The sequence below is a fragment of the Galeopterus variegatus genome, unplaced genomic scaffold (assembly GCF_000696425.1).
Source record: "Galeopterus variegatus unplaced genomic scaffold, G_variegatus-3.0.2 Scaffold3676, whole genome shotgun sequence".
Lineage (NCBI taxonomy): Eukaryota > Metazoa > Chordata > Mammalia > Dermoptera > Cynocephalidae > Galeopterus > Galeopterus variegatus.
The window spans coordinates 201,596-211,808 of NW_007729787.1; the positions used below are offsets into that span (position 1 = coordinate 201,596).

The 10,213-nt window shown below is 38.5% G+C and overlaps 1 protein-coding gene across 1 annotated transcript in view; it reads left to right on the plus strand.

Moving 5' to 3' along the window:
* DNAJA2 (DnaJ (Hsp40) homolog, subfamily A, member 2) overlaps nt 1-10,213 on the plus strand; it is a 14,636-nt gene that overhangs the window by 623 nt on the left and 3,800 nt on the right. The window contains exons 2-6 of the mRNA XM_008585701.1: nt 1,460-1,519; nt 1,830-2,053; nt 4,960-5,040; nt 5,299-5,432; nt 7,131-7,327. Coding sequence (XP_008583923.1) covers nt 1,460-1,519; nt 1,830-2,053; nt 4,960-5,040; nt 5,299-5,432; nt 7,131-7,327 — 696 coding nt within the window. The remainder of the gene's footprint in view (nt 1-1,459; nt 1,520-1,829; nt 2,054-4,959; nt 5,041-5,298; nt 5,433-7,130; nt 7,328-10,213) is intronic.

Below are 10,213 nucleotides of genomic sequence, written 5' to 3' on the forward strand. Positions count from 1 at the left end.
GGGGGCCGGGAGCCGGTCCGGGCCGCGGCAGGCCCAGGCTCGGGGGCGGCGGCGGCGTGACCGCTCTCACCTGTGCCGCGCACTTCGGCCTCGGCTGACCTTGGGCCGCCGGCTCCGCCCGCCCGCAGATGCAGCAAATAAAACCCCCCCTGCGCAAACACGACGAAAACCCTTCCTTCCTCCCTCCCCCGCCAAGCGCCGGAGGCCGGGCGCTCCCGGGCGGCAGCAGCAGCAGCCCCGTCGGGCCTTCCCCGCGCCGAGGTCACCACCCCGGAAAAACAGGTTGGACCGAGATGCCCAGCACATCCCGGCCCCGGGAGAGAAGCTGTGTACGCCGCGAACGTCGGCGCCGGGTCTAGGGCCCTTCGGGGTGGAGCGGCGGGAAGGTTGAGGCCCCTGCCGGGTGTCTCCGGTCAGTTGGGGATGTTTCCAGGGAGTCGCGGCCGCCGGCTGCGGGACCTCCTCCCTCTCTTCCTCCTTTGCCCATTGACCCTGCGGTAGCGTGGGTCCTAGCGTGGGTGCATTGTTCTGTGGGCAGGTAATCTAAATGTTCTGTACCTGCTCCAGGAATAAGTGGTCCCGGCCAAACACCAGAGTATATACGCTAAAAATAAATAAAAGGCCTTATTGTCGCCCTTTGCAATCCTGCGAAATCTTCCGTCTCAGAATTTCAAAGTACTTGAGGCATTTAACTAAGCCTCACAGAATCTTCACGGGGCCTAGAGTGTCCGGATTTGTAAGCTGAGAAAATGAGAATGCTTCTTAGGCAATGGGACGGATACAGTAGAGAGTAAAATGGACTTCCTGTTACCTTACCGGAAATGCTAGTGTATTATATAATTCATGAGTCTGTGTGAATGTAAGACAGAAGTGCTGTATGTCCCACCCACCTAGTTGAGAGTGTATGCAACTTCACTTCGACCGAGGTCACTGTAGACCCCAGTAACCCACCGTGTACAAATAAAACACCTAAAGACACTACCTAGAACCTTCTCTTGGTTTTTTCCTGATGTTACAGTTAGAGGCAGGATTCATCATGAGCAGGGATTCTTATCTTAATTTAATTTTTAGTAATGTTTGGCCGTCTGTTAAGCTTAATAATGATTTCTGTTTAATTTATTGAGGTCTTCATAGTCTGGTTACAGGCCATGAAAAACATTTGACAGTAGTGAAAATATGGAATAATGTTTCCATATCTTGTTTTTCTCTTTGCCATTGTTTGTGGTATTTACTTCAGTATAATCTATTTTCAAGTATAACTACTATCTACTTTGTTGTATTATATTGAGTAAACGATATTGAGATGGAAAATGCCAAGCAATCCCAGTGAATAGAAGATATTTTTGGAAGATTACGACTTTAGAACATTGCTTCTCGGAAAAGTGGATATTAAGTTAGTTATAACAAATCTTCAAACTAGTGTTTGTTTATAATCCTTTTTTAAAACTCTTTTTTGAAGGCATACAGAAAGTTAGCCAAGGAATACCATCCTGATAAGAATCCAAATGCTGGAGACAAAGTAAGTGATTTGAAACTTTTTATTCCTCGTGTTTTAGTTTTAGACTTAAATTGCTCTCTTTGAAAATAGAAATATTTGTAGGAGAAATTAATTATGCCCTTAAGTGAAATTTTTATGTTAAGAATATTTTAGTTGTGAAGCAGGAATACTAACATTCTGAGCAGTAGTAGGTGATGAATAGGACCAGAATCAAACTAAAGGTAACTTAAAGCTTTTATTAAATTAAGTGGATTCTGGATTTCTATAGGCTTTCCTTACTCTGCTATTTGAAAATCCAATTGTTTTTTTTTTTTTTACTTTTTCTTTATAGTTTAAAGAAATAAGTTTTGCATATGAAGTACTATCAAATCCTGAGAAGCGTGAATTATATGACAGATATGGAGAACAAGGTCTTCGGGAAGGTAGCGGTGGAGGAGGTGGCATGGATGATATTTTCTCTCACATTTTTGGTGGGGGATTGTTTGGCTTCATGGGCAATCAGAGTAGAAGTCGAAATGGCAGAAGAAGAGGAGAGGACATGATGCATCCACTCAAGTGAATATCTTTTTCTTTTTTAAAAAAATATTAAGTACTGTACTTTTCTTCAAGAGATAATACTCAGTAGAGAAGAAAACGTATCATAGAATGTTCATCAGAAAAAAAACATCTCCCGTTTGCTTTACTATCTTCATTGGGTGACTAAATAAATCTGAATGTTTGTATTTTACTCAGATTTTACAGTGAGTAGGAAGATGGGTTTTGTTATATGTTTCTAAGGCTGCTTGTTATATGATTTAAAATTTCAACTATGAAAATTATTTTCTTTGAAGTATATAAATACTTTTACTCAGATTTTACAGTGAGTAGGAAGATGGGTTTTGTTATATGTTTCTAAGGCTGCTTATTATATGATTTAAAATTTCAACTATGAAAATTATTTTCTTTGAAGTATTTAAATATTCCAAATTGCTTTTTACTTTAAAACTTACAGTGACTATTTACCTACTTTGTTTACATGTTATAGTCCTTCATTACTTGATCCTCAGTGTGAACTCTCCTGAATTGGTTTCCATGGAGCTTGCTGGCTTCCAGACTGACATTAACCTGCCAACATATGAATGGTGTTTGACCTTGATCTTAGACTGCAAATCGACAAGCCCTCTACAATATGAAAATAGTTATTTTACTTTGCAAAATTTGCGAGGTCATTTATCCCATTAATTTTTTCACAAACTGGTTTTACTAGCAAATGCCAGAAACCAAAATTCCCTCTCCCCATCTCTAGTGTCCTTAGGTTTGTTCTCTCCTTTTGAAAGTTCCACAAATTATTGTGGTCTCATATTTTTCTTTCACGGGAAAAGTTTAAAAAGTAAATAGGCTCAAGAGAGTGCTTGCTTATAGTTTTTCATGTTCTTTTAAAAATGCTTTATATTGCACAATAAATGCAGTTTTCTTTTAACAGTATTTAAAATGTTCCTGTTGTTATAGACATTTTATTTTGGGTGGCTTTATATAATGTCCCATTCCATGATTCATTTAGTCATTTGCCTTTTATATAGGATGTTGCCAGATTTTTTTCTATAATAAATAGTGCTGCTATTGAATATCGTTATATACAGCTTTGTTTCTCTTTGGCAGAGATTCCCAGGCAGGCATCAGTGTTCTGAGGCTGAAACATACAACTAAAATGCCTTGTAGAGGGATTGTGCCAGTTTAGACCCCACTAGTGGAGTATGCCAGCTTTGCCAGACTATTACCCACATTTTTCCTTCCTTGGCCATGTTTGTTGAAATGTAGATTTTTCTGGCTTCTAAATAGTGAGTTTGCATACTCTTTGTTATTTAACACGTAGGGCAAAAAGGACCTTACCTTTTTGTTTTCTTTAAATAATTTGGTTAAAGGTTCTTATGAGAATATAAAAGATAGATGCAACCAAGTGCTTTTGTCTGACTAAGACGTGATATGTCATTTTTTGGAAGTGTCATTGGTAGTATTTTGCCCGTAAGTGTGTTATTCTTATATTGCCTACAATGTATAAAAGTTTTAGCTTAAAGTAATTTTGAGAAAGTTTGACTGCTACAAAATAGTATGGATGCTTTTTGTAAAATACTTTTAACTATTTTTTGTTCCTCTGACTCTTAGGATTTTAAAGCAAATCCTTACTACTAAAGGAGATTCAAAAATACAAGAGGGTAAAACCAAATTATTAAATGCATTGCTGCCAGATCCTAAATGAATAACACTTATGAGACTTTTGATATACGTTTTTTTTTGTTTGTTTGTTTTGTTTTTGAGGTATTTTGAAAACTGGTCCTGTAATATAAATATGCTGTGTATGAATAAAAGTGACTTGGGTTTTATTAGGGGTTGGTTGGTTTGTTTGGCAGCTGGCCAGTACAGGGACCAAACACTGGGTCTTGGTGTTATCTGGATGACAGGCTTTTTTTTTGGCTGGCCAGTATGGGGATTCAAACCCTTGACCTTCGTGTTATAATACCATGCTCTCCAACCAACTGAGCTAACTGGCTAGCCCAGGATAATAGGCTTTTTACTCGGCTCTTTGAGTCAAAGACCCTTTTGAGGACTCCATCTTAGATCTCTAGTCTTGGTGGAGCTCCCTGGGAACAGTACAGCTTCCCAATACAGGTAATAAAATAGGTGATTTGGTTTTTATTGTTTGTTTTTGGTGGCTGGCCAGTATACGGATGGAACCCTGGACCTTGGTGTTATCAACACAGTGCTCTGACCAACTAAACCAACTGGCCGGTCCTCTGAAAATTTAGTAAAAGTTTTTCAGACATACATTTTTGCTTATGATTTAGTGGGTTTCCAGAACCTCTAAAACTTGTAGGATTGTAGGCTATCTGTTGAAAACCTGTTCTTTCCCTCTTTTTTCTTAGAGACACATGCAATCTAAGTGGTCCCATCTTAGCTGTAATATAACTTAGTAGCCTTCCTAAATTATCCACAGGTGTAGCAGAGCTTTGTAGTAGAGCAGAGCATGGACTCTGGAGCCAGACACTTATGTAATCTCGGACAAGTTACTTAACCTCTTGGTGCCTCAGTTGTACCATGTAAAATGGGGATGATAATTGTACTTCTTTAAAAGGGTTGTGATGAGGAGTTACTTAGGTGGAAGGCTTGTGCTCAAGGCCAGAAAAAGGTTGTGATGCTTGAGTTTGTGTAGTCATTAGCTGTATCAGAAATTGCAGCACAGCAAATTGATGGCCTGATGCTATAGGTTCTCGCTTTGAGCACCATATATACTGTCCATAGCCATAAAATCTTTGGGCTAATTTGAGACACAAAATAAAACCTCAGTCAGTTGATTTAGTGTGAGGTGTTTTTTAATTCATTGTTTTAAAAGGTTATGGTGGAGTTTGCTGTATCAGCTGTCATTTATATCATGTATTTAAGAAAACTTGGCAAAATTTGGTTGAGCCTGATTCTTTTCTCCTCAGAGTGTCTTTAGAAGATCTATATAATGGCAAGACAACCAAACTACAACTTAGCAAGAATGTACTCTGTAGTACATGCAGTGGGTAAGTGTGTATTCTGGTGTATGCAGTACATTTTGTCTGTTCTTTCAGTGGCATGCTAAAAGTATATACCAGATAAAAAATTATTCATGACTGAAAACTTTACTACCCAACAGGACATTCTCTGATACCTCTGAAAATCAGTTTAAACATTAGTTATTGGGGGATGGAGATGAAGGTGAAAAGCACAATTCCTGTTTGTCATGGCTTATTGGAATGGTCTTTGGGCAAATATCTAATTTATACTTTTGCTTTCTTTAGCCAAGGTGGAAAGTCTGGAGCTGTTCAGAAGTGTAGTGCTTGTCGAGGTCGAGGTGTACGCATCATGATCAGACAGCTGGCTCCTGGAATGGTACAGCAGATGCAGTCTGTGTGCTCTGATTGTAATGGAGAAGGTATGTGTGCTAATACTTTCTGCTTTTATGTTGGAATGGATTGGGAATGCAGAAAATGGAGAGGTGTACAATTTTTTTTTCCAAAGTGTATTTGTGTTTGTCTTAAGGATACAGAGTTCTAAAAAAAGTGTGAAAATAATTATTCCATTATGCATAGGCCCAATGAACACAGATAAACAGTAAATTTATATGATGTTTAGTTAAAGGGTAGTCTTTAATTCCAAAAAGATGGGCAAGATGATTATTTGTCCCTTTGTATTTCAAAACATTATATTTGACAAAGAATGAGACAGCAAATTAGTTATTCTGGTAAGTGGGGGTACTGAAGCTTTAGTTAGCTTTTGAGGATGGATATTAAGATTGAAGCTCTTTTCACAGAAGTGAATATTTTAGGTTTTGTGGGCCAGACAGTTTCTGTCACAGCTACTTACCTCTGTCCTTTTAGTGCTTTTATAGCCACAGACAATCTGTAAACAAATGGGCATGGCTGTGTTCCAATAAAGCTTTATTTATAAAAACAAGTAGCTTTCCCAATTGGCCTTCAGTAAACCTTGTGCTGGAATAGTGCTGTCCAATAGAATTGTTTTCCTGCAAGGATGGAAATGCTCTGTATCTGCAATGTCAGTATGGTAGCCACTAGCCACCTTTGGCTATTGAGTATTTGAATGGTGGTTAGTGTGACCAAGGAATTGAATTTTTAGTTTTAATGAATTTAAACTGAAATAGCAACATGTGGCTACTGGCTACCATATTGGACTGTATAGTTCTAGGGCATTCTTTCCAAATTGGTCTTAGAAGTATCAAGATAATTTTGAGAAGCTGCATATTCTCCTCCTGAAGAGTCTCTGTGCAATTTTACCTTCTTAAAGTTGCTAGTAATTTCAAATATCAAGAAACCAAAATTGACTGAAATCTTTTCCCATGTACCATTACTATTTTGAAGAACTGGTGTTTCACAGGACATACTTTGCAGCAGCACTTCTGTAGAAACAGTCCCACAAATCATCATTTGTACACATCTTCTAAGCATTAAAATGTGCCAGTAATCAATCAGCCATTAGAAAATGATGATTTTTTCACACTATGCTATGTACAAGATCAGTTTTACTTAATTATATCATAATCAGATATTTTAGAAGAACATATCAGAAAGAAAAGCTGTGTTCTAAACATGGTACAGAGATAGATATTCAGTGAACACTAAAATTCAGTCATCTTTCATTGTTTTTGGAAATTCTCAGTGATAGTGTACCTAAATAAAAGGAAGATCCATAGTAGGACATCTGAGCAGGGTTTAGTGTATGAAATAAACAAATTCCAGTGCCAGTGGTAAGTTGAATAATGAGTCATAAAGGATATTTAAATTTTTATTTGGATTGTCTCTGTCTATTGTTAAACTTATTTGAAACTAGAACTGAAAGTAAAACCCTTTTCTAAAGAAGCGGTGATATTAAGCTCTAGCATCTGACCACCCATTTTTGTTTCCCTGATCCTTAGGCTTTGTTTTAACTTTAGGAAGTAGAGTCAGAAGCCAAGAAAGTGTTAAAATACTTACACTCTGAAATAATGGGTAGCTGGGTCCTTCAGATAGTAAGTTCAGAAAATGTATTTAGTGAATAAGGGCATTATCAAAACCTATCTTACTTAGGAGTGCAGTATAGTACTCTTGTCGAAAGATTGAATGACCTCTCTTTCCAGGAGAGGTAATTAATGAAAAGGACCGTTGTAAAAAATGTGAAGGGAAGAAGGTGATTAAAGAAGTCAAGATTCTTGAAGTCCACGTAGATAAAGGCATGAAACATGGACAGAGAATTACATTCACTGGGGAAGCAGACCAGGCCCCAGGAGTGGAACCAGGAGACATTGTTCTTTTGCTACAGGAGAAAGAACATGAGGTAATTTCCTTTTTGTTTGTTTTATTTTTGTCTCTGTATTTTGTTTTATTCAGAAGTGGGTCTTGCTTGTGAGAACTAGGTTAGATTTGTTTGTGTTCCCTGGAACAACATTGAGCATAGATGAAGTTGTTAAGGGAGCATTCACTGAGTTCATTCACTGAGTAAATGAGCATGGCTTACTTGCACAAGAACTGACTTGTGTAAGTAAGAGCAATAAGGCAGGTGCAGTCAAAAGCACTGTAGGATTCAGTATTAGTCTCAGCTTTGACCATTGACTATCACTGTAACCATTAAGTAATCCTGTTGTCTCTGTATCAGTTTCCTTGTTTGGGAAAATAAAGGCATTAGACCAGTGATCTGAGGCAGCTTCTTCTTTAACTGTGAAACTCCTTTGATGGGTGGTTAGTGAAAAAAAAAAAAAAAAAAAAAGAGTTCCTCTGAAGGTCTTTACATTACAGATTAAACACCTTTTTCGTTTACATTAAAGTATTCTCCCAGTTGATCATTTTTACAATACAGTAAAATTTTTAAATTACTTCAAGAATCCAATAGAGAACAACAAAGCCATATTGAGATTCAGAATCTGGGAATTTGATTGTATTCCCTCATAAGGTTGTGACTTGTTCCCCTGGACTATCCTTTCAGGGCATACTAGTCAAATTTCATGCCTCAGCAAAGCTATGAATCATTATATATTTTGGCTCTTTGTGGATATTGCCAAACCTACACAAACAGCAAGGGTCTCCTACATTGCTAAAAAATGAGAGAGGTTTCTAGAATTCTGCTTTCTGGTCTTAGAGGTTTAAATATTTGTCACTCTTATAAGATTCTCTGTTGGCATTTAGCTACTTTATTCAATCTTGCCTTTTGGGCATGTATGCAGGTCACAGGAGGCAGAAAGATAGCTAAATAATTGAGATGTTTATAGTCTGCTTGGGTGTAGATTAGACTGTATTGTAAAATGGTACCAACAATGCCTGGGTATTTTCATTGATAGAATCACTGGAGAATTTGGGGTCAGTTATCAAATGATGCCTGGCAGTGCAGCAGCATGAGAATAGTGAGGAGGTTAAGTAATGCTTATTTGGAGGAGAGAAGATGATGGTTTTCAGTTTGGGCCAGGTCAAACTGATGGTGAAACCTTTTTTACCTCTAAGTTTAGTCTTTAATGTTGCTGTGTAATTAAATTTGGATTTTAAAAGTAGATCACTGGATTTGAAGGCAAGGGACTTGAGTTCTGGCTCCCATTTACTAGCTTTGGCCTCCCTGGGCTTGGCTTTGCTTACCAAAAACACAGATAGTCCTCCCTCAGGAAGAATAGTGTAGAATCAAATGAGATTGTGAAGTAAGCTTTCTTGGGGCCATGGGGAGGTGTTTGGAAGTAAGTCACCTCTTAAAATTGTCGGCAACAGTGAAATTGCATGGATTGCATGAAACTCCAACAGAAAGTAGATGTAACTAGTTGTCTGAAGTAGAAAATAGAAGATGGTAAAGGTTGGAATGGAAAAGGTTGTCCAGCTTCTTCTTGGTTTTGTTATGACCAGTAAAGTAAATTTAAGCCAAACATGAGATTTAGATATCTTGTATAATTTATGCCACTGAAAACGTTATGAATCTTCTGAGGAAAACTAGAATAGTTTGAAGTGTAGAACATGGAGCTAGTTCGTGAAAAACCTCGTAGTTATTTTATTTTTGGCTTTTTTCACATACTCCCAACACTTGTGCTTAAGGAATTGAGCCCATGGGCCGTCCCAGTGGCACACTGGATAGTGCGCCACTTGGGAGTGTGGCGGCGCTCCCGCCATGGGTTCGGATCCCACATACAGACCGGTTCCCACTCACTGGCTGAGCGCGGTGCGGGCGCAACACCAAGGGTTGCGATCCTGTTGCCGGTCCCTGGTACGGGCGCGACACCGAGGGTTGCGATCCCGTTACCGGTCAGTAAAAAAGACAAAAAGGAAAAAAAAAAAGGAATTGAGCCCATAATGAGATTAGGGTGGGTGCTGTAGCTGAAACAGTATAAATCTTCAGTATAACAATATATACTGAAGGTATAAAATGATCAGTTCTGAGAGTATTCATCTTCTTGCCATATACTTTTCAGTATTGCAAGTGTGTGTGTGTGTTTGGTGGTCTGGCTACTATATTGTGTTTGTACAGCACAGCAACATAGTTTCTGGTAATGTTAAGTCCCTATTCTATAATCTATTCTTTTGTTTTTCAGAAATTATTATGATTTTAAGTGTTTTACAGTCTGGTGCTTGGTAGTCTGTCCTCATTAATCTTCTTTTTCAGAAATTCTCTGGCATTCTTACTTGTTAATGTTTCTGTTTAAACTTAAGCAGCAAATTGTCTAGCCCTCCACCACCACCAAAACAGCCACCACCACTCTGATATAATAATTCCTACTTCTAATACAGCTTTAACCAAAGGATATATGTTAAAAGATGGTTCTTGAAACACTGGTGTTCAGAAACACTGGCATTTTACAATATACATAGCATTTAAAAAGCATTGAAAAGTCCTACAAACAAACCAAAGAAAAAAAGTCCAACAAAGAAACCATGTTGCTGTCATTGTAAGGAACACTTGAGTTAAGTGAATATTATACATTCATTGGTTCTCAAACTTTAGCAAATATTAGAATCATCGGAAGGGCTTCTTAAAGTTACAGATTGCCTGTCCCACCTTCATAGTTTCTGGCAGTAGGTATGGAGAGGGATCCGAGAATGTGTGTTTCTTTTTTTCTTTTTTTTTTTTTTTTTTTTTTTATCTTTTTCCATGTCCGGCAACGGATCGCAACCCTCAGTGTTGCCCCCGTACCGGACCGGGGCCCGGCAACGGGAACGCAACCCTCCGCGATGCTCCCCCGCCGGGCTCCGACCG